Genomic DNA, 25,666 nt, shown 5'->3' on the forward strand with positions numbered 1-25,666 from the left:
GAGGAAGGAAAGAAGTAAAAGCATGAGAGGACTAATGGGAAAGTAGACTCATTAAAAGTCTGGGGTTTCTTATGTGCAGTGAATACAAGAGTAACTCGGTGTGAAAGACTGGTGCTGGGTAAGATGAAGATGACATTAAAGGAAAATGAACCAGTGGTTTCTTTGGAAGTTTCAAATGTGTGTTACCGGAAGAATAGTGTTCCTGGTAGTGGACATAGATGTGGAAGGAAGAGCGAGTTTTGGAAGAAAGAAAAAAATGGTTTTCACTATTTTAGAGTTTGAATACCTATGGAAGATCCATACTGAGATGATCGAGAGGCGTTTGAAAATACAGGAGTAAGGTCAGGGCTGGAAACAAATTGGGAGATCATAACTGAAGCCATGAATTTACCAAGGAAGGGAAATAACATATAATGGTCAGGTCTTCTTAGATACTATGTACAGTTAAGGAGTGGGAAGTAAAAGTAGAAACAAGGTGCTTGTAAGATTTGAACAGTGTGTGGAGAAACTCGAGAGGATAAAGAGGAATTGACTGAGCAGGCCACAGGATTTGGGAACTCAGGAGTGGCTTTCCAGAGGGTACAAAAGATAGGTGACTGAAAGGAGATCGTAAGAATTTATTCCCAATGAATGATGTGTGTGGCATGTGATTTTTTTTATCTCCCCAATATGCTAACATTTAAAAAACAACTGATTAGGTTCTTGAGAAAAATGTATTAACCAGGTTCTGGCTTTCTAAAATGGAGTATACTGGTCATTTAATTGCTTAGTGCCTCAGGAGTATCATAATTACTGATTATTACTCAGGGCTATAATATTGCAGTCAAGACCATTTGCTCTTGTACTGATTCCAGCTTGCCTTGTTTTTCGATGTCTTCTTTCTCTGGGTCATTTGTTGCGTTAAGTCATTTGACATTATATAAGGACCTTCTTCCTTCAAAACACTTCACTGTGTTAAGTTTAAAATTGTTAGAAACCCCTTTAGGAACAAAGAAATACACTTAGCACTGTTGACATTCATGAATTAAAATATCCAAACTGGGGGATGGGGCATTTTATTTACTTCTGCTAGTGGCATGTTCGATACCGATGTTATATTTAAATGTTTTCTAAGTGATCTCATGAGCTTTTTCCACATGTAGGTTATTAAACTACTCCAGAAAGTTATACTCTTTGGCGGTTACGGAGAGAGGATTATAGAAGAAACACTTAATACCTGCTATAGAGTTATGCAGGGAGAAAAAGTATTTTTTAGTCTCTGGCCTTCGTTGCTATTACTTACTGTGTCGGTAGTGAAAAAAACAGATTTTTTTTGGCCCAAGCATAGGTCTTTCCTAGTGAAAGGCAACTTGAAGATGAGATAGAGCTTAAAATTGAAGCTGTTTCTGAGTAATTATAGTTTTGTAGCTGAACAATTACACCTTCTTACTACTCTTGCATGTCTTCAACTTAGATTTGTCATATCTAGTTATCTCAATCAAATGGAAATGCTCTTTTTCTCCCCTTCTTGCTGAGCTTTCAAATTCTGAAACATGGTATAATTTACTCTGAAATTTAGTGATTTTTCCCCCCTGCTGGGAGCAGGCACATTTAACTACAGAAAGCTGTTTGTCATGGAATCATTTTCTCCTAACACATACATAGATAGCACTTTAAAAAAATTCTGATCATAATTACATTGCTGGCAAGATAAACTGGTAATTATATGTTGAATTAACTAATATGAATAAAATCCCCTGTAAGATGCATCTGGGACATTCCTCATTTGCTATTCCTGATTTGTGGTTTTAGGAAATGTGTCTGGTGGTGGTTGAATATGATCAACATTTTCTTCTCTTATGCGCCTGAGAATCTAGACTCCGCAAAAGCTATTATTAGAAAACGTTAGGCATTTGAATCTTTCTCAAGGAATGAGTTATTGGATATGATCAAGTTTTTTGGCTAGCATAAGATTTAACCAAAGGTACTACATTGTACAAAGGGTAGCCTTAAAACTAGGTATTCCTTTTTGCATAAGAACTCATTAAAAACTTATAGGAATTTACAAGTATAAATTTTTCTTAGCTTTAAAGTGAAAATAACTTTTGAGTACCTTGAGAAATAGTATCTTTTTACAAATTAGGTTACATGTTTTTATTGGATTGGGTGTCATTGAGAAAATTGGCATTGCATTTTAGCCACTAACATCAATAATCTAGATACAGTTGAGAAGCCCAGAGCCCATTTCTAATGTTTTGAGATTTTTGCCATTTTGTAATTCAACATATAATTACCAGTTTATCTTGCCAGCAATGTAATTTTAGAATCTTGGATGATACCATACCCATATTGGGTTCCAGTACTTAAAGTTTGTTATCATAATTGTTTAAAAAGTATCCAGAAGCATGTTAACTGTACTGCTGAGGATACTACTGTACAGTTAATATCTGAAGTCTTAGAAACAACTGCTGAGTGCAGTGCATAGGCTGCCACTATTTTAGTTAAAGCCATCCTCCTCAAAATACAGAAATTGTAAAGGGACACCTGTCTTAGCATTATTTTGTGGTTGGAATGTAATAGGTAAGGATGCTTATTTTACTCAAATAAGCTCAATTAAGGATTAAATCTGTTTATGGAGAGATCTTATAAACCCCAATTGCAGAAGTACAAACCAGGCCTTTTCCCCATCCCTTTTGTTGTGGGGGTAGAGTCTCCTAGAAGAGAAGGCATGTTAGGTATGATTCGTATACAGAGTAGAGAGAACTGTAGATGGCCCAGGCATCAAAAAAGGTTATCTCTTGGCTAGAATAATTTATTTCTGCCCTTGGGGTTAACTAAAGAAACATGCTACTTATACTGATGCTTAATGGATTTACCCTGTACTTTTTTCCTAAGGAACTGTGGTGGTAGATCCTAACCTCTTCTTTATAAGAGAGCAGTGCAGAAAAGGAAGGAGGAGAAGGAAGAGTCTCAAATTTAGAGGGGCATCATTTCAGCCCTTATTTAGTTTCTTACTTTAATAAAGACCGAGTCAGATGAACTAATTTTTATAAGATTCTAACCTCCTCGTTGAAGCTTCATTATTGTGTCATATACAAGTTTTTCAATATCTTGCAGACAAATGACAGTTTAAATGGTACTGACAATTCTGCCCATCCCTGTGAATTTAGGCCCTTAGAGTCAAGAATCTACTTCTCTATCTTTTAGATCCTACATGTCTTCCATAGGGTGAGCATCTCATATTTAGTGTGGCCCTAAATATTGAAGGGATTTCCAGGGGTGATTTTGATTATACAATTTTTGTGAATTGTTTGGAAGGATGGACTCTTCCTTCTAACTGGAGTTAGTCTAAAGTCAGTATGTAAAGTGAAAGTCAGAGTCAATCTTGAGAGTTCCTTAACTCATAAAAGACAATATAAAATCATTTGTGTACACAAACATACACACACTCATGAACGTTCATTCTAATGCACATTTAAATTGGAGAATCACTAAGCGAGAATATAGGGCAAAAGAAAAGTATATAAGTGGCCATAAGTTCAACCCACCCAGCTCTAATGGTGGTGGATAGGTAGAGAATTTCTGTTTCTTCTTGCCTGTTGGCTTTACTTCATTTTGTTTTAATAATAAGCTTCTTAAATCTTAATACTTAGTTAATTTGTTATGAGGATTGTAGAAGTTCATTGAGTTTTAACTTTCTGTGAGATAGCTTCTGAAGTCCGTTGGTTAAATTCCAAGCTTAGCCATTAAATAGATTTGTGATATAACCTTGTTATATTGTAGTTTTCATTATTTCCTTTTTCTTTTCCTTTGGTATTTAATAACATCTCTTGGGAGAAATTCTGCTTCTCATCTCTGTTAAAGGGAACAAAGGAAGAGATTTGGTAACAGCTCCTTCTCTGAACTTGAATGGGAAGAAATGGAAGTAGTATGGCCCCTTTGGTTTATGGTTGCAATGGGAATCAGTATGAAAATCCCATTAAGAGTGTAAAAATGGGGACATAGCTGGGAACTTCCAAATTAGACATTTTCATTTCGCACTCTTTTTTTGTCTAGCATGCTTCCCTCCCCACTTTCTCGCCTCAGTTTTAAGAAGATAACTAATAAAACTCCTACTCATCACCTATCTGTTCAATTTATGACCTCAGTCACAAAGTTGCCAAAGAATTTCCCTTTAACAATGTGCCCGGAGTGGGAATGGAGTACAGTTCTGATTTTCTTAGCTTGCTGCTAGTGAGAGCAGTGACTGCAGCACGATCAGCTTGTCTCACCCGGGGCCTCCAGTGAGCGCTCAGGCTTGGGCTGCTGCACTGTTCATCGGGTTCCACTGCCTGTTGGAGAAGAGGAACCGCTAAGCCCTAAATGTTGTGCTGCTTGCACACCACCCAGTAGGGACTTCTCTTCCTGGGGAAATGAAAAGCATGTGTTGAGAGAGACATAAATAGCTAGTCAGCATAACTTATTTTTTAGAAAGGAGGATATTACCCTAGAATGCGCCCTATACTTCATATATTGTTTCTAGTTATATCAGTTAAATCATGTACAAATCCTTCTTAGTGTATGACATGGGGGTATTTCTGTATTAATTATTTCAAATATAATTGAAGAGTAAGCTTTGAAAAATACGTGGAACTGAAATAGATGCATTTACATAGTGGCAGCTGAGATCTGTTCTAGATGCCAGTTGAGGGTTTATAAAGAGTGATATTAAATTTATTTAATGTGAATTTTGAAGCAATGACTTGGTGTAGGTGTGAGGCCAAGAAACTTACCATATTCTGAAAGTTGTCAGGCTTCGTTAGTTAGACCTCACAGTGACCACTAATCACAGAACTGTCATTTTGAAGCTTCTTATGTACCTGCTGAGGAAATCGCCCTAAGCAGTTCCTTAGCGTGGGTGGATCCTGTAGCATATGGTCCTGCAACCGTGGCCATATTGATTAGCCCAGGACAGGACTTTGACCTAAGGCTCGTACTCTGTGAAGTGGCCTGGTATGAAAACTGCATGAACAGCGATAATAGGGATTAAACTAGTCAACCACATACCTCTTTCTCTCCTGTAAATTACTTCATGAGAGGAGGAGAGTGATGGACAATTCATAATGGCAACTTACAATTGGTTTGTTCATTTGTTCTTCAATCAACACCTATTTGAATGCCCACTGTTTGCCAGATACTGTTCTAGGCTCTGGAGATTTACTCAGGAACAGACCAAAGTTCATGCTTTCATGCAATTTATGATTAGGACAAACAGTTAGCATGTAATAAAATATAAGAGTGGTCAGTGCTTTGAAGGATAATGAAGAGGGTGACTAGAGGGTACCATTTTGGTTAGGCTTGTCATGTAAGGCATTTCTGAGAAACTGATGTTTGAGCAGAGTCCTAAGAGAAGATGAAGCGGGAAAAGGCCGCATGCAGCCACCATTGATATGGTGGAAGGTGAGAGTTACACGGAAGAAATACTCAGAGTAAAGGGTGAGATGATATATTAGGGTTCTCTAGAGAAACAGAACCAATACGATGGGTGGATAGCTAGGTTTATTATAAGGAATGAACTCACATGATTCTGGAGGCTGACAAGTCCCGCGATCTGCAGCTGGCATGCTGGAGACGCAGGAGCGCCGACGATGTAGTTCCAGTCCAAGTCCGAAGGCCTGAGACTGGTGTAAGTTCTAGGCTGAAGGCCAGCAGGCTTGCGAGCCAGCGAGAGCCAATATTTCAAACCGAGTCTCAAGGGAAGAAAAAACCGATGTCCCAGCCAGAAGGCAGTCGGCAGGAGTTCCCTTCGACTTACGGGGGACTCAGCTTATTTGTTTTATTCAGGCCTTCAGCTGATTGGATGAAGCCCATCCATTTTAGGGAGGGCAGTCTGCGTTACTCAATCTATTGATTTAAATGTTAAAGTTATCCCAAAACACGCTCACAGGAACACCTAGAGTAATGTTTTATCAATTATCTGGGTACCCTGTGGCCCAGTCAAGTTGGCACGTAAAATTAATAATCACAGAGATGAATAAAGATAGATGGGCTCTAAATCACCCTAGTGACGGACTGCCAGGATGACCTGATGATTAGAGCTGTCTTGAATTGTGAGCTTGCTTGCATTGCCTGAATTCTTTTCCATTGTCTGTGAGGCCTGACTATATAGCTGCATTAAACTTACTCTTTTCTCTCTTTAGTACTTTTTATATAATTATTTAGTTTAACTTGTTGGTCTCCTCATTCACACCTGCCAGACCAACCATTTTCAGAGACAGTTCTTGCGCTCAGAAAGACCATAGTCTAGTAGTAAAACCTGCATATTTAAATATGCAGCAAGGTAGTTTAGATGAGAAATTAGGTTCAAGCTGGTTTGAGTGGAAAGGACTTCATGAAGATCATATTTAAGCTACTCTTTGGTAGATAGGATTTAGATAGATACAAAAAAGGTGACAATATTTCACGAAAAGGAGAGGGAAATGAGCAAATTAGGTACATGAGAGTTTTGGGGGATGACCATTTAGTCATGTTGGCATGAGTAGTGCTCTTGCCAGAGGAATAAATAGTGAGAGGTGAAATTGGAAAGCTACATCTGAACCTCAATATTTCTGTAACATTCGGATGCATGTTGACTGACCTCTTTGAGCCTCAGTTTACTCATCTACTAATTGGGATGATTAAACCTGTCTCTTCTCTTATTCCTGTGAGACCCATAATAGTGCCATCTGAATTCTGTAACTATAGTTCCTTTGTTTTGAATCCAAAAAGAGGACTTCTGAGTAGAGGAATGAGTCATCAGACATTTCCTCCTCACACTCTTGCTGTTCCAGCTCGTCATGGAGAGAACAGTATACCAAATACATCCTCCATGAATCTCACTAGTGTCCTTAATGCTCTGATCTTGGAAATTGCTCCTTATGTCTCAGTCTCTTGATGGTATTTTCTGATGGTGATGCTGCACCAGTTATCTCCATCTATAGGGCCACACACATGCTCTGGATCCCATTCCTTTCTACCTTTTCAGAAATACTAAGTTAGTTGAAACTGCAGTTTCCTTTTTCACTGTCCTATTCTCACCTGTCCCCTCTGTATTGGATCCTTTCTGTTGTACACACGTTCAGGTTCTCTATGTTATATATGTTCTATGTGCTGTGCTATACAGTATGTCATACATCATCTAAGCATCCTCCGTTGCCCATGTACCTTTCTCCACCAATTCCCTTTCTTCTTTGCTGAACTTCTCTAAGGAACTAGCTACACCCACTTAACCTATTCCTAAAATCACATCCTACTCACACCTCAGCTCGTTTCAGTCTAGCTTCTACCCCCACAACTTTACTCAAATGGCTTGACATTTCTGTAGCATTTAATACTATTGACCATTCTGCTCTTTAAAACACTCTTTTGGCTTTTCCAGTGTGTTCTCATTTTCTGTGTCTCTGGCTACATCTTCTCTGACTTGTTTGTTGGCTTTTCTTTCTCTATTTGCTCATTAAATGTGGGTCTTCACAAAGCTGACTCTTAGGCCTCTCTTTTCTTATTACTATACTACTTTTGAATTATATCATTCTCTCTCATTGCTTCAATAATAACAACTACTCTTTTTTTTTTTTAAAGTGTTTTCTTTTAGTTGCAGGGGGTGCTGCCCACCATCCCTTGCGGGAGTCGAGGAATTGAACTGGCAACCTTGTGGTTGAGAGCCCACTGGCCCATGTGGGAATCGAACCGTCAGCCTTCGGGGTTAGGAGCACGGAGCTCTAACTGCCTGAGCCACCGGGCCGGCCCCAAACTACTCTTAAATTTATATCTTTTGCCCAGAATTCTCTGAGGTCCAATTCTGTATCAAGCTACCAACTTGATATTTCCATTTGGATGTTTCGAGAGATGTGTCAGACTCAACATGCTTAAGACACAACATGTTTATAATTTCTCCTCTTCCTCCATGTCGTCTTCACCACCAAGATTTGTTTTCGTTTGGACTCAATTTAGTATATAGCTAAGGACTCAACTCCTCATTCTTCTCCTTAGTAACTTGTCACCATAGGCAGTTGAGCTTTTTGACTCAATTTCATCGTCTGTAAGATGGAAAAACAATAGTTTCTATCTAACAAAAAAACCTCAGTGAAGATTAGTATATGGGACTTACGGTTCAGCCAAGATGTAGTAACAGGGATTGAATTTACCCTTGGCCATAAACAACTGGAAATGCCTTACAGGACTGTTGTGAGGAGAAGAGTGTTTATTAAGTGCTTGAAACAGGACCTGGTTAAAGTAAGCTCTATTTAAATGTTTGCTTTTTAAATATGGATATAATGATAACAATTGTGGGGTGAAGCAAAAGTGGTGCTTAAAGGGTAAATTATAGTTTTAAGTACTTGTAAAAAAAGCAGTTCTCGAATCAGTACTCTTAAGCTTCCATTTTAAGAAACTGGAGGAGAAGAGCAATCCCAAAACAGGCAAAAAGAAGGAAATGAAGACAAGTGCCGAAAGCAATGAAATAGAAAAGTGCAAAACAATAGAGAAAATCAGAAATTATGATCTGGCTTTCTAAAAAACAATCGATAATAGTAATAAAATTCTAGCCAGACTGATTCCAGAAAAAAAGAAAGACACAGGTTACAATAGCAGGAATGAAAGAGGACACATGACTACAGATATTGTAGATATTAAATTGGACAACTTCAATGAAATGAGCAAATACCTTGAAAAAGAGAAACTGCCAAAGCTCATTTAAGAAGAAATAGATGACCTAAACAGCCCTATATATAAATTTAAAAAAATTTTTCAATTACAACCTCCCCTCAGAAAAGCTCTTATCCTAGAAGCCTTCACTGAAGCATTGTATCAAACACGTAAGATGAAATATTCTCAGTTCTACACAAAGTCTTTCAGAATATAAAAGAGGAGGCAGCATTTCCCAACTCATTTTATGAGGTCGACATTATCCTAACTGGAAAGAAAACTACAGACCAGCATCCCCTGTAAAAATAGATGGAAATACCTTCAACAAAATTTTAGCAACTGAATCTAATATATAAAAAGGATAGTACTTTCGACCAAGTGGGATTCATTACAGGAATGAATGCAAGGTTGAAAATCAGTCAGTGTAATTCATATGAACCAACTAAGTAAGAAAAAATGTATGATTAGCTGAATGGATACAGAAAAATCACTTGACAAAATGCAGTATTCATTCATGGTAAGAACTATGAGTAAACTAGGACTTAACGGGAACTTTCTCAACCTGTTAAAGGGCATCTAATAAAATCCAGTAATTTACATCACACTTAATGGTAAAAGCCTGAATGCTTTCCCCTGAAGATCAGGAACAAGGGAATGATGTTTGCTCTTACCACTTCTATTCAGGATTGTATGGAAATTATAGCTAGTGCATTGGGGGGCAAGAAAAGGAATTCAGTGGCACCCAAATTGATATGTAAAAAATCTTAAAGAATCCACAAACAAGGCTACCAAGATTAATAAGTGACCTCAGTACAAAATTATTGTACAAAACATTAATTGTATTTCTGTGTACTAACAATGAACAACTGAAATTTTAAATAAAATAACCAAAAAAATTATAATATCATGTAGAATATTAATGCTTAGAGAAGTCTAACAAAATTCTGCCGGGCCTGTATATTGGAAACTATAAAACATTCCTGAGAGAACTTAAGGAGAACCAAATAAATGGAAACGAATACCATGTTCATGGATCAGAAAACTCAAAATTGTTATGTCATTTTTCCCCAAATCGATATATATACTGTTCTATGTAATTCCAGTCAGTATCTCCACAGGGTTTTTTGTAGAAACTGACAAGCTATTTTTGAAATTTATATGAAAATGAAAAGAGCCCTAGAATAGCTAAAACGATTTTGAAAAAGAACAAAGTTGAATGACTTACATTGTCTGATTTCCATATTTACTATAAAGCTACATTAATCAACACAGTGTGGCATTGGCGTAAGAATAGACATATAGATTAATGGAGTAGAATATAGTCCAGAAACAGACCTACACACATATATGTTCACCGATGTTTGGCAAAAATGCAAAAGTAATTCAATGGAGAAAAGTATAGTGTTTTTGACAAATGGTTCTGGGATAGTTGGACACACATATAAAATAACAACAGACCTTAACCTTTACCTTACATAATTCTAAAAAATTAACTTGAAATAGATTATAGATTTAAATTAAATGTAAAAGCTAAAACCATAAAATTCCTAGAAGAAAGCATGGGGGAAAAATCTTTGTGACCTTGAGAGTAGGCAAGGCATGATTTCCTAGATGAGACATGCAAAGCCAAACTATAAAGAAAAAAAAAGATCAATTGTACTTCATCTGAATTTAAAGTGTTTGCTCTTCAAAAGTTGCTCTTTAAAAGTCACTGTTAACACAATTCCTATCAAAATCCTAGCAGTATTTTTTGTATACATAGACAGGTTTATTCTAAAATTTGTATGGAAAGATAAAATATCTGGAAACAATTATGTATAAGAATAGTAAATTTGGAAGAATCATACTACCTGATTTTAAGACTCCTAAACTCAAGACAGTGTGGTGCTGATCAAGTGATGGAACAAAGAAACAGAATAACAAGTCCAGAAATAGACCCACACAAGTATAGCCAAATGAATTTTGACAAAGATGCAAAAGCAATTCAATGAGAAAGAATAGTCTTGACAACAAATTATATTAGAACAATTAGACACCTACGGCTGTATAGCCAAAAAAATAGACCTTGGCCTAAAACTCATACCTTATACAAAAATTAACATAAAATGGGTTATAGATCTAAATGTAAAACGTAAAACTATAAAAGCTATATAAGAAGACATAGGAGAAAATGTTTTTGATCTAGGCCCTAAGTAAAAATTTCTCATGCCAAGAGTAAATTCCATAAAGGAAAAATTTGAAAACTTGGCCTTCATCCAAGTTAAAAACTTTCGTTCTGTGTAAAGAGAAGCCACAACCTAGAAGAAAATACAGTTGAACAACACGGGGGTTAGGGGCACTGACCCCACATGCAGTCAAAAAATTGCATATAGCTTTTGATACCCCCAAAACTTATTATCAGTATCCCGGATCATTGGTAGATTCCCTGCCACAGATCGAAACAATAGGTACTTATTGGGGGAGGGGGGGGGAGGGAAGGCACATATATGTATGAACCTGCAAAGTTCAAATCCATGTTGTTCGAGGATCAATTGTATTTGCAAATTGTGTCTAACAAGGACACATACGCAGAACATACAGACAACTCTCTAAACTTAACAATAGGAATCAAACAATCCAGATAGAAAATGGGCAAAACACTTGAACAGAAACTTCAGCAAAGAACATATACAGATGGCAAATGAGCACATGAAAAGATGTTCAGTATCATTAGTCATTAAAGAAGGACAAATGTAAAGCCCTGATGAGATACCGCACACCTACTAGAATGGCTAAATATTAAAAATACCAGCTTGAGTAAGTGTTGATAGGATGTGGAGGAGCTGGATCTTTCATACATTGCTGGTGGGAATGCAAAATGATAACAGCCACTCTAGGAAACAATTTGACAGTTTCTTATAAAGTTAAGCATGCATGTGCTATGTCTTTGTCTTGGATATTTACCTTAAAGAAACAAAAACTTACTTTCACACAAAAATCTATAGACAAAGATTTGTAGTAAGGGGTCTTATTTGTAATAGCCGAAAAAACAGGTGAATGGTTAACAAACTGCTGTACATTCATTCATACAACAGAATAATATTCAGTAAGAAAAAGAACAAACTATTGCTATACCAGCAATCTGGAGGATTTCAGGGCATTATACTGAGTGGAAAAAAAAGCAATCTCATCAGAATACCTATTATGTGATACCACTTATACAACATCTTTTAAATGAGAAAAATTATAGTAATGAAAACATATTTGCCAGGGGTAGGGTTGGCTGGAGTGTGTGATTATATATAGGGATAGCATGAAGTACTTTCTTTGGGGTAATGAAACAATTCTGTATTCTGATTATGGTGAAGGTTACATTAATACATGTATGTGATAAATTTACATAGAACCACACACACATAAAATCAGCACATGTAAAAAGCCATAAAATCTGAATAAAGTTTGGTTTAGAATTACAGCAAGTCAACTTTCTCATTTTGGTAATTGTACTATACTTACCAACTGCTGTCAGGTCAAGAATTCGCAGGGACTCTGTACTATTTTTGCAACCTCTATGTGAGTTTAAAAAAGTATTTCAAAGTAAAAAGTTCACACACAAAAAGATGCAGTTAAGAAAATGGAAAGGCAGGCCACAGACTGGAAGATAATACTTGTGAAACATCTGGTAAAGGATGTATATCCAGAATATATAAATAAATATGATAATTCAATAACAAGAAAACTCATTTTTAAATGGGCAAAGGAATTAATTAGCTCCTTAGGAATTAATTAGCTCCACATATTGTCAAAGATATGTGAATAGCTTATAAGCCCACAGAAAAGATGCTCAATATCATTATGCAAGTGCACATGTAAGCCACAGTGAAATACCACTATATACCTACTAATATAGGTAAAATTAAATGGCAATTAATATCACAAGAATGTGAAGCAACTGGAACTCTCAAACGTTACTGGTGGGAATGAAAAATGGTGTGGCCCCTTTTGGAAAACAGTTTGATTATTTCTTACAAAGGTAAACATAGGACTCAGGCATCCCACTCCGAAATTTTTCCCCAAGATGAAAGAAAAAAGTGTAAACGTTTATACTAGCGTCATCTATTATAACCCCCAAACTGGAAACAGTCCATATGTCCAAATGGTATATCCACACAATGAAATACCACTCGGTGATAAAAAGGAATGCAGTGTAGAGGAATCTTAAAAGCATTAGGGCAAGTGAAAGAAGCCAAACAGGAAAATTACATGCTGCATGATTTCATTTATATGAAGATCTAGAAAAGGTGCAGCTAAGCAGTTCATTGGCTGCAGGAACAGGCCAGGGATAGAGGGCAAGAATTGATCATACAGGGAACATTTTGCAGTGATGGAAATATTCTACATCATGGTTTTGATAGTGCTTACAGTGTTGTATACGTTTATGAAAACTCATCAATTGTATGGTAAAAGTTGGTGAATTTTTTAGGGCTTTCACATGTGCTGTTTCTTCTGCCTAGAAAGCTCCCTTCTCTCCCTGCCTGGTTAACTCACATTCAGTGTCAGATCTTGCCCAAACATCACATCATTAGGAAAAGGAATCCTTTCCTGAGCCCAGACTAGCATAGGCTTGCTTCCATAGCATCCTGCCCTTTTCTTTCATTGCTCTTATCACAGCCATAACTACAATCAGGCAGATTCTCAATAATGTAATGTCTTTTTTCTGTCTTAACCGCAGCTCTGTGAGGGGCCAGATGCTGCTGAAGGTTGTGTTCCTAGTACCTAGCATAGAGCTTGACTCAAGTACTCCAATAAGTAGGAACCAGTCTAAGTGAGTGGAATTCTGTCTCCTGTTCATGGGAGTGCAGCTGTGCCTTCTGGGGCTGGTACCACCCGCTGGGCTGCTTAGGTAGTTGGCTCCTTTGTCTGCTGCCCCTGCACTGTTCCTGCGGAGCTGTGGTGGTGTGACTGCTCCGCTGTGGCCACAGCTTTGTCCCGACTTCTGTGTGAGCACCGTGGACCCGCTCCTGCTGCTAGGACACCCTTTCTGAGAATAGAAGCCTTGCTCTACTATTAATATTCTTTTAGCAGAAAGGGAAACCTGTCCTCTGTTTCTGGATCTGCTAAGCTTTTTCTTTGATTTCCTGCAAGTTGGGAAATTGAAACAGCCTTTTTGTTACCTGCTTTGGTAACAGTAAGTAAACTCCTGTGAAGCACCAGAATATCTCTTTCTGTCCTGATCCTTTTATCTCCTTAAGGAGAGGAGTACAAGTCTTCCAAACAAGCTTAGAAAACCTTATCTGCAGACTTCTTGAGGTATAAACACCATCAGCTCTGCACCCAGCCTCTGAGCACATGAGCAGAGCACCCAAGACCAGTATTGTCTCCAGGCCTGGGGCAGACCCAGTTTCCTGGATAAATATGTGGAATAGCTGATGAGGGTTCTGACATAAGCACACTCCTCCATTGCTCTTCCCACTTCTCTTCCTCCCTATTTCCCTGCTCTGGTAGCAAGAGGGAATTAAAGTTAAGGTAGGAAATCGGTCTGGATGACCAAGACCCTGTATTTGATCATCCTATGAGCTTAGCTGAGTATTCAGATCATTACCGGACTCTTCTTTAGCCTGTGGTCTGGGCACTTAGGCAGAATTTATGAGACTTGTCATTTCAGACAGTCTTCTCTGGAGTATTACATGACTAGTTTAGTTATTGATTTTGGAAATGCTACTCTGGGCCTTCCTTTAATTTATCCAAATGATCTAACTCCTCAATTGCTTCCAGTTTTTCTTCTTTTTTAAAGCTTATATTGTTTGGACTTTTTTGTTTAGTTTTTGTTTATTTTGAATTCCATCACACCTAAGAATCCTCACTAAGTGTAATGTTCTCTTTCATCTGAAGTATTCCTATCGCTCACTAGTTTGACAACTCTCGGGCCCCCCACTTTCCTGTGGCTTCCACCCCACTCCAAGAATTCAGCTGTTAGAATCCAGTTTATGAGCCTAGCCACGGTAGATACTTTACATTTGTCAGATTAATCGTTTGTCTTGTAAGTCTTATCAGGATTTTGTTTTTGTTTTGTTAGCATTACCTTACAACCACATACGCACACACACACACTCACTCACTCAATAATTCTTAGACCTAACAAGTTTCTTAGTTTAATGTGGGATGTGGGAAGTAGGTTGGAGCTGTCCTGCTGCATGCGCTTTGTAATAGGCTACTTGCCTGTCTAAGGATGGCTGATGAGTTAATCAATAACCAGTACTAAAATGGATGGGAAAAGACTGTCTTGGCTTTTAATCAGACAGGTGCTGAATAAAGAACTGTGGTCAGGTAATAACGTTTGATGCCCCAAACAGTTCAGAACAATATTTTTTGTTTTATATCCTAATATACTAAATGCGTCTCTCTATCTTATATTTTCCCATTCTTAGTATAATGTTATATTTTCTTATTTTACCTTATATTTTCTATCCTGCTTCTCATTCTTTCAACCATTACAACTTCAACATATATGTTACACCTGGATATTGCTGTTGGGGGTCAGGGCTCTGCACGTGAGGTGGGGGGATGCATGTAAGCAGCATGCTAGCCTGTGAATTTGGTGTTCCTCCATGTCACGCGGGATGAGAGTGTGAATTATTTTTGAATGAATGTGTATCAATGTGGGGACAGAGCCCCAGAAAGTAGTTTACAGGCTCTCGGCCTCACGTGGAAAGGTGCTGGCTCGGGTAGTGGATGGCCGTCGGCTGTGGCTGATTGGCCATCAGCTGTAGCCAGTTGGCCAATTAGCCGGTAATATAACTGCTGCGGCTACGGAGAAGGAGAGCCGAGGAGAGTAGAGGAGAAGAGTCGAGGGGAGTGGAGGAGAGTCGTCGGTCGGTTGGCAGAAAAATGGACAGCAGGTCGCACGTCCGGTGAACCCAGCCTCCAGTGAGACCATGGTGGTGTGACTCCCCTGCCTGTGGCTCCGTGGGTGTTCCTTTTTGGCCTCGCCATGTCCTGCGTTCTTATGTGGGGAGCGGGACCAGAGACCCCGCAGGCCGCCCCGCACTACAATCAATTTCTCACAAAAATCAAGGTTTCAGTACTTTGTGATAAATATGGTTTTAAATTTTAAGCTGCGGAAGCAACCTTGAAAATATGTTTCATTATAATTATTTGCTTTCTTTTCTTTTTTTTTTACGGTTTTCCAGTAAGTTAAGACATATATGCATATTAATACCAGTGACTTCTAGATCGGAGAGGTTGCTTGTCCTAGTAGAAGTTTTTCTTTTTGTATTTTTTAAATTATTAGTTGTTTCCTTAAGTATAGTAGATGCTAACCAGGCTCTGTGATGTTTTTTCTTTCTAATTGTGTTTTTTAATGAAACCGCTCTTTGAACATGCATGATCTAGCAGTCATTGTTACTATTAGTGAACAGAGTGAGAACTTGAAATTCATTTTGTTAACGTCACATTTTGTTCTGTTTTGCAGCTTCTCGGTGAATTTTTGGATGAAGCCATTAAATTAATTGCTTGCCATCATGAGCAGAAGTAAGCGTGACAGCAATTTTTACAGTGTAGAGATTGGAGACTCTACATTCACAGTCCTGAAACGATACCAGAATTTAAAACCTATAGGCTCAGGAGCTCAAGGAATAGTATGGTAAGTTTTTACTTCCAAAAGTTAGGCAAAGAATCATTAACTGCTATTATTTTATCCTCTCGTAATATAGATACCTTGGTGTAAATATTTAATTTATCTCAAGAAATCTAACTAAAACTATAAAATTTAAATTAAAGCTATAACAGTAAGTTGTTTGGTTCAGGGATTAATATGGTCTTTTTTATTATTCATAAAACAGAATTATAAATCAGCACTGTCATCTTGAAATATAGCTTGTGATTAAATACTCGGTCATATGCCATATAGAGGCAAATATCTGTATCAGGAAAGAATAAGTGGCATGCTTATTGATTCTATGTATACATCTGTTCCCATAATTAACTGTTTAACACGTTGCGTACGGATCACGAGAATCTTCGTTTTTTTCTGAGCCATGCGTTCAGGACGGATAACGAGAATTCTCGTTTTTACTGTTGACTCTTTTCACTTTGCATATTTTATTGAATTATTTGTGTTTCGTTAATATCTAACGTATCTAACATCATAGGTGAGTAAATCCTAAAAAATTCCATAGAAAAGTAATAAATGACATAGAAGCATTTATGCTTTAAAGAGAAGAGTGCATTTTAAAGTAGTTTCTTTTAAAAACCTGCCGGAACAGAGGGGTATGAGGGATTTAAACCCCACCGTATGCAACGTGTTAATAAGAAGCTTCACTTAATCATCACTTTAACAGTATAATGAAACTGGAATTTCAGAAATCTTAGTTTACGCTGAGGAATGAAGTCAGCTGTATCATCTAACTGTTTCAAAACTCATATATATCTTTAAAATTGATTTACAAGCTAATTTCTACAAAGCGCCTAGGCTTTCTAGATCAGCCTAATTCCTTATAAACTGAAAGGGAAAACACTCGTTGGGATAGTTCTGCTAATGATTTTAGATCAGTAACTTAGCATAATAAGCTAGTGTTTTGGGGAAATGTTAAGCTTCATTCAAACATAATTATATCTTTATTACTTCTTCTTGAACCAGATTTGTTTCAGAATCTATTAAAAAATTTAAGTGTTTATGATTCTGCAGTTCTCCCAGGTTCTAGAAAAACTCTTGCACATGTACTCAGAAATACATAGGGATTTTCTTTGCAGCACCATTTATAATAGCAAAAATTGGTAACAGCATCAAATCAATCAATAGAATAAAAAAATGTGATATATTCATATAGTGAAATACTGTACAACATTTAAATGAACTGGAGCTATATGTGTTAATAAGATTAACCTCAGTATTGATTTTAAAAGCAAGATGCAGAATATACATACATTATGTATAGTTTTTATATAGTTTAAAATAGTTGAACCAGTAACATATTTATGGATGCATACATATGTAGAAAAGTGTAAAAACATTCATAAACACCAAACTCAGAGTAGTGTTTACCTATGAGAATACAAAGAAGGAAGGGGGCTTTACCTACAATAATTTTTTAAATATCAGAGCAATTATAGTAAAATACTGAAATCCAGCACAATTGTGTAATGGGAACACTAGCATTTATTTTTTTCTGTATTCTTGAAGTAATTTATAATATCAAAAATTAAAGAAGTTGGGCCATTTTAGAAAACATTATTGTCTGGCTGGTTTTCATTTTAACCAACCACATTTAACAAACTACAGATTAAAGATAAAATAATATGATAAAGTGAACATGGGAAGTATTCTGCAGCTCTTGGTTCAGAATCTCGCTCCATGATTTACTAACTTTGTGACTCATGGCAAATTAACACTTCTAAGCCTTCTCACCTAATTTACAGGGTTGTTTAGAAGAATATATTTATAAATTACTTAATACTGTTTAAAAATATATTGTTTCTATCCCTTCTTTCACTTACCCTCAGGTAAGTGCATTTTGAAATTTGTGTCCTTAAAAAAAATTGCTTTGGAAGGAACCTTAAGGAACAGTCCCTGTCCTAAGGAATAAATATCTTCAAATTTTTGCTTATTCTTTCATAAACGATTACTATGAAATAGACCAATATTAAGCAAAATAAATTTTAACTCACTGTTGTGTTACTATCAAAATCAACTGACGACCTCAATTTTTTTTAAAGACATTTTTTTGGGCCCCAATCATAGATGGTAAGATTCACTGGGTCTGGATTAGGTCCTCTGAATCCCCAGGTGTTTCTGATTTGTGCACATTTACAAATCAACAGTTAGAAACCTAATTTCCTTGGATATAAAATAATACAACCTATTCAGAAACTTTTAAACTTTAGAGTTTGAAATATCACTTTGATTTAGCAGATAAATTAATAAGAATGAATTTAATGGTTAAAAATAAAATGTACTTTATCTGAAATATGTCCCCAAATGTTTTTGGGTGTTTTTTTTTTAATTTGGGAGTGACATGTCTATAAATATGGCATTTTCTAGGTAAAGATTATAGTACTAATGTATATCTTGGTGTGTATATATTATGTATATAGACAATTGTTGTATTTACAGAAGGTACAGATGTGTACATTTATGCACTACCAATTTCTTAATACATATATTTCTACAATATATTTGATATAGTGAGATAGCCATAAAACAAAGTCAAATGTCCAGTTAGGTGAGAGAATAATTTTAATCAGTAGTGTGCTGACTTTTCAAGTATTACAGAAACAGAAATAGTCTTTCATAGTATGTTAGGCAGTCCAGTATGAAGAGCATAACCTCATGTCTTAGTCTTCCAGTCTCATCTTTGCTGTTTAACTTTCTGGCTAACCTTGGGCAAATTACTTAACCTCTAGCCCTATATCAGGCAATAGTGACTCCAAATGACTTTTAAAGTTTCTTTCAATCATAACATTCTGTTAATTTTAAGACACTTTACCGTATTTGTGCTTTAGTTTCTCTGACTTGTCATATGCATAAGGTGTTGTTTGGTGGGTGTCATATCGGAGAAAAGGTATGAAAAGTAATGATATATGATGTTATGTTTCCCAGAATTATAGATGTTTCATTAACAGTTGTGAAGCACCTTCTCATGTCCTGAAGTCTAGCATTAGTATTTATAAACACCTTGATTTTTAATTCTTCCTCCAATACAAAAATTTTTTAAATTATTTTCAGGTGTACAAAGCAATGCAATAATTAGACATTTACACCCGTCACAGAGTGATAACTCCACCAAGTCTACTACCCCTCTGACATCATATATAGCTGTTACAATACCATTGACTGTATTCCCTCTGCTGTTCTTTATATCCCATCAAAACAAAATTTTAAGGGCTTACATTTTATATTATAAAATAATTGTTCATATAGATACCTCTGTATGTCCCTTCTTTTTGCTGTATACATTTTGTGTCCAAAGAGGATGGAAGTGATGTACTTAGTAGAATTCTCCAGCAAATATGTTGAGTAGAATTTATGGCCATATGTATTCTTTATCCTGTCTTTCCTTGGTGTAGGTGCAGGGTGAATGGTTCCTTTAGGCTCTAAGCTATCTTTTTGGACCTGAATACTAATAAAAAATGTGTGCATTGAATGCCCATTGTATGCTCAGTGGGTCCTGGGGAACCCAGTGAGCAAGCAGGGTCTCTGTCTTCACAGTCTCAGTCCATTGTCGCTTGAAGCCATTAGCATTTCAAGAAACAGTTAGTGCTATACATTGTTCGGAATGTGCTGTAAAGGCATAGAAGAAACTTGTTGAGCAGCACAGACCCAATTGCATTCATCTTTGGAGAAAGGGGGGAATCTATGAATGTTTCATAAATTCAGTTTTGCAGATTTTTGACTGTTTTTGAATTTCTTATTACAGTGCAGCTTATGATGCCATTCTTGAAAGAAATGTTGCAATCAAGAAGCTAAGCCGGCCATTTCAGAATCAAACTCATGCTAAGCGGGCATACAGAGAGCTAGTTCTTATGAAATGTGTTAATCACAAAAATGTAAGTGAACATTTTAGAAAATTTCTTAAGTATAGATGAAGTAAAGATTTGCTAAGGAACACATGAAAACTTTTAGAATATTAGGTGATTTAAATTGTTCTTCTGGATTGAAACATTGTTTAAAAGGTTGATATATCTACAGTGAATTTTTTCTCAGCTTCATTAAATTATAGCAAAAGAAAAATGGCTTCTGAAATTTAAATTTTGTGATTTTCCTGCCATTACATTTGCAGAAGGACTTTTAAAGAGGTCAGTGTTTTGGAAGAACTGTATTTTAGGCTTCATCTCATCTTCTGTTTTTTGTTTTCTGTTAGGCTGACATTTCAGAAAACTGGAGCCTTAATACAGGGATTGTTTCCATTTACTTTGACACTGGAACTTTATTTAATAATATTGGATATAAATTCAAATCATTTCTCCCTACCCCCCTCTCTTCTCTTTAAGTGATGCCAGTGCTCGCCGGTCACTTGATGTTGAAGACAGGACAGCCAGTGAGCATAAACCAGTTTAGCACAAACTTTGGAAAAAATGTTTAAATGGAATTAGAGAAACATTCTGATTCTATTTCCTAAAGATTATAAAGACTTAAATCTATAACTTTCATTCATTTTGAGAATAGTTACACTTTTTAAAGCTTACTTTAAGCATACTGATACCTTTGTGATTATTTTAATGGAATGATGTCTCCAAGTTGAGAGGAAATAAACTGGGAGTGAATTGGAAATGAACTGTGCAAGCGACAGTTTTATGAAGTACTAAACCAAAAGTATCTGACTGGAGACGTTTTGTGGAGTTTGTCCAAAGGAGTTTATAAAATATAATGAGCTCATTACTTTCCGATTGCAATTAACACAGTTTAACTATGTGCAAGCCTCTGAGTATTGGAATTACTGGATTAGTCACTAAGGGAAGATTTTTATGGAAGTTAAGGATTAGGTTCTGTGTTTGGGCAGCTTACTGTGTTATTTTGAAGGCAACACAAATACAGAGTTAAGTACCAACCATGATAAAGCAATAGAAAGTTAATTATCAGATCATGGTGGATGAAAAAGAAGTGCTGAGATTTCAGGGGGGAGAGAATTGCCGTGAGCCTTCATGAAATGGAAAACTTTGGGGAAGAGTGGACCTACACTAATTCTTAAAGATGGGGTAAATTTGGATTGTGGAAGGAAGGTGGCCTTCCAGAGACGAAAAATCGCATTTAAAAAGGGCACAGAGATAAAGATTAACGTCAGTCAGGGATGGGGAATAAGTGTCAGCCAATCTTGTAGATGGGAGCCAGGAATGTTACTTGTCAAGATTTTGCTGGTGGCTTCCCGCACTCGGACAGAGCTGCTCGTACCCCTTGTAGCCTGTTTCGTGGAACTGGTGGTGATGGCATTGCCTGAGTTTCTCACTGAGGAGATGGCCAGTGACTCCTACCCCCACTGAATGGAGAGCATGGAACGCTTGTTTCGCATGATTAGCCCTCTAGTGGGGGTGGCACAGATCCATCCAGGCAATACCCTGGCCACGCAGAAGAGTGATGGCACAGAGTAGATGCTCAAAACACATTTGTTCAGTGAATGAATGTAAAAGTAAATATAGGGAAACCAGGAATGGTAATGGGGTTTTTTCACTCCATGATAGATGAAAGTTTTTGTAATGTCTTTTCAACATTTTCATGTTCTGCACAGATCTTCATTGGTCTAAACATATCTGGCTTTTCCCACTCTCTTCTTTTTTTTTTCTTTATTGTGGTAAAACATTCATAAAACCTACTATCTTAACTATTTTTAAGTGTACAGTTCAGTGGGATTAAGTACAATCGTATTATTATGCATTTCCCACTCTTTTCATAGATGGTTTTAAGGTTCTTTTCCAACTTAGTTAGTCACTTATCTTTGAACACACTTTGATGTCACCTAGCACGCAGTATTGCATGTCTGATCGAATCCTCTGAGAGGAACTGAGGCATTTCATCGCTGCTTAACTGTGGACATTATAATTCTGTTTGGAAATCAGGTCACCATTTGACTTCACATTGTCTAAGCAGGTTATTCTTTTTTTTTTTTTTTATTAATTAGTTTCAGGTGCACAAGACAAAGCAAAACTTAGACATTTATCATTTATATCCCTCACACTGTGTGAACCCCCCTCCCCCCATCCACTATCCCTCTGTACGTTCCCAAAACCTCTCATAAGCAGGTTATTCTTTATCACAGACCTGCTAACAGAATACATCTCTCCCATCCTTTTCTTTTGGTTTTGGAGAATAAGTATGGTACTTTCTATTTCTCCCTATTAAATTTCACATGGGAAATTTGGTTCCTCTACCAGGAAGGTTGGGGATTGCTTTTTCCTTCTTTGTTCTGACTCCCCAATTTTTCCAGCCCTCCTCAATTCTTCATATTTTTCACATGAATATTATCAGAGATACTTTGAAAAAAAATTCTGCCTGAAATCTTCATATACTATATCTTGTTGCATTTCTCTGACTTACTGTTGTTCTTTGTTGTTTTTATTCACAGAATAAAATTAAATTGTTTAATGAATTTTTACCTGCTCCTAATAATTGTTACTTCTTTCAGTCAAATGCCACCCACTTAATCAGCCCTGGACTTTTATTTGGCTGTCTAGTCTGTGATTGATATAATTTCCTTTATTTCCCTTTTTGAAAAATAAGACAGCTGTTTCCGCCTTTTTTTAAAACAACAACTAATACAGAATTGTACACCTGAAATCTATGTAATTTTACTAACAATTGTCACCCCAATAAATTTAATAAAAAAACAACAACAAAAAAAAACAACGTTGTTGAGATATAATTTATATAGCATACTGCTCATCCATTTAATTTGTGTAAGTCAGTGGTTTTTAATGTAGTCACTGATGTTTGTTACCATCAGCATGGTCAGTTCTAGAACATTTTTCTCACCTCAGTAGGATACCCTGTATCCTTTAGCTCTAATTCCCCCATCTCCTTCCCACTCAACTCTAAGCAAATGCTAGTCTCCTTTCTGTCTCTATATGCCTTTCTTCTTAACACCTCTCTTGTACTCTAGGATTTCTCAGATATTAATGAGAACAGTTTCACTATTTCTCTAAGTCTCCAGGTGTGCAGTTCAGTGGTTAGGAGACTTGGATTCATTTAGATCAACTAGATGCTTTCTTATTATCATTTCCCCTATCTTAAAAAGATGCATGTATATGTTTTACCCTTTCTGGTCTGAAAATTACTTTTCTGAATTGATTCACTGAACAAATATTTGAATACCTTCTATAAACAAAGCTTTATGCTTATATGAATAACATAGACTCTCCCCCAATGACGTTTATGTCTAGAAGAACATTCCCATCCCTAAGTATAATTGTCAGCAAATCTTTTTAAAATGTGTGTCACCTATCTTCCTCTGTGCCAGGGCTATAAAAGGGAATAAGACACAGTTCTTTCTAACAAGGATCCTGGTGTGATTGGAACAAGGGTATTGTGAAAATGAGACGATACTACAGTGTGTTAAGTGCCGTAGTAACATATAAGAAAGATACTGTGGGGACAAAGTAGAGAGACTATTCAGCTCTGTCAAGGACTAGGGGTTGTCAGACTCTACAAAAAAGGTCTAAGTTCAGTATGTTTATGACAAACATAAGAAACAATATGTTTAAAGGCCTTGAGAGTTTTTAAAAATTTAAATTTAGTATGGCTAAAGTATCAAGTTTAATAGAGGGCTTTGCAGGAGGTGAAACGGGTAGATGTCCTGTCAGTGAGGGCTTTGAATGTTCTGCGAAAGAGTTTTGGAATTTATTTGTTGGTGTTAAGTTTTAGAGGAGGTGAGTAATATGATCATATCTTTCTTTTACTATGTTATAGGCAATAAAATGGTAGCTAGACTCGCAGAAAACCATTGTTAGGGAACCTAGTGTTAGAAGTTCTCGTTGCATGAATAGTCTAGATGAGATGTTAGAATCCCGACTTGTATGGTAGCCCAGGGAATGGAAAGAAGAGGTTGAAATTCAGATTGACAATAGAATGGATAACATTCTCTAAAATATTTATTACAGTGCAAATAGTGAAAAAGAAGTAAAAAATCACTTTGAGCCTTTTATTGTAAAAGAGAAGGCACTCTGGAAAAGTAAGGAGTTTGGGTACAAATGATAATGAGTACAATTTATATTCCTGAGACTTCCTTGTGAAGTGACAGTATATATTTGAGACTCATAAACTAAGCAAGGACTTTTAATTCATATTTGGAATTAATTCATATTTTTCCAAACATCTCTGTCTGTATAGAGATGTTTGGAGAAAAAGACATGGATAATATCACCCACGGAAAGGTACAGATTGAGAAAAGAGGATGATTAAAGACAGAATAGTGGGAAACGGTGTACATGTTGGATGGGCCAGTGGAGTAGACTGGGAATGAGGGAAACTGGCAAAGTGCAGTATTATGAGAAATCACAGGGGAAGGGCTGAGATTATATACTGAGTTAGAGAAGAGTGGGCAGAAGGTATTTAAGATTTGCCTTCAAATTATGTAGAGGATGGTATAAGGTAGATTCTTGATAATTGAATCTTCATTAATAGAATGGATTATGTGGAACTCTTTTGTTGATAGAATTTTTTTTAAAGACTTTTTTTTGGAGCAAATTTAGTCTCACAGCAAAATTGAGATGGAGGTACAGAGATTTCCCGTATTCCCCTGGCCCCACAGACGCACCGCCTCCCCCATTACCAACATCCCCACCAGAGTGATGCGTTGGTTAGAATGAATGAACCTGTAGTGACACATAATTATCACCCAAAGTCCACAGTTTACTTTAGGGTTTATTCTTGGTGTTGTACATTCTGTGGGTTTGGAGAAACGTATGATGACATATACCTACCATTATGGTATCACGTAGAGTATTTTCATCGCCCTAATTATCTTCTGTTCTCTGGTTCCCTCCCTACCCCCAACCCCTGGCCATAAACTTTTAATATGTAAAATAAAAGATATTACTTGAGTTTAGAACACAAGATTTTAAACTGGTGGTAGATTTTTTTTTAACCCATGTATTTGCAGTACCCAAATGAAAGTAATATGAAGCAGTTTCTAATTTTTCAACCTCTTTTGCCACAGATAATTGGCCTTTTGAATGTTTTCACACCACAGAAATCCCTAGAAGAATTTCAAGATGTGTAAGTGTGATAATTAAAATTTTATGTTAGTACATTATTCTTAGATTGTTGCTGTACACTTTAGCTGTCATCTTTTTTCACCCATGAAGTTACATAGTCATGGAGCTCATGGATGCAAATCTTTGCCAAGTGATTCAGATGGAACTAGATCATGAAAGAATGTCCTACCTTCTCTATCAGATGCTGTGTGGAATCAAGCACCTTCACTCTGCTGGAATTATTCACCGGGTTAGTAGAAAAAAACTATCATCATAATCTTTCTTTAAATCATTGAGTTGAAATTCACATAACATAAAATTAACCATTTTAAAGTGTACAATTCGATGACATCTGGTACATTCACAA

General features: G+C 36.6%; 1 protein-coding gene across 8 annotated transcripts in view; it reads left to right on the forward strand.

The window, feature by feature from the left end:
* Window positions 1–25,666, forward strand: part of MAPK8 (mitogen-activated protein kinase 8) — a 104,535-nt gene that overhangs the window by 49,686 nt on the left and 29,183 nt on the right. For 7 of the 8 annotated variants that reach the window (XM_074337236.1, XM_074337233.1, XM_074337235.1 and 4 more), the window contains 4 exons: window positions 16,091–16,261; window positions 20,034–20,163; window positions 25,263–25,321; window positions 25,411–25,549. In XM_074337236.1, coding sequence (XP_074193337.1) covers window positions 16,140–16,261; window positions 20,034–20,163; window positions 25,263–25,321; window positions 25,411–25,549 — 450 coding nt within the window. In that variant the 5' untranslated portion in view covers window positions 16,091–16,139. Of the gene's footprint in view, window positions 1–16,090; window positions 16,262–20,033; window positions 20,164–25,262; window positions 25,322–25,410; window positions 25,550–25,666 lie in introns of those variants that run through there. The other variant, XM_074337240.1, reaches the window with a different exon arrangement.

The sequence above is a fragment of the Rhinolophus sinicus genome, linkage group LG07 (assembly GCF_036562045.2).
Source record: "Rhinolophus sinicus isolate RSC01 linkage group LG07, ASM3656204v1, whole genome shotgun sequence".
In the NCBI taxonomy this organism is placed as follows: Eukaryota; Metazoa; Chordata; class Mammalia; order Chiroptera; family Rhinolophidae; genus Rhinolophus; species Rhinolophus sinicus.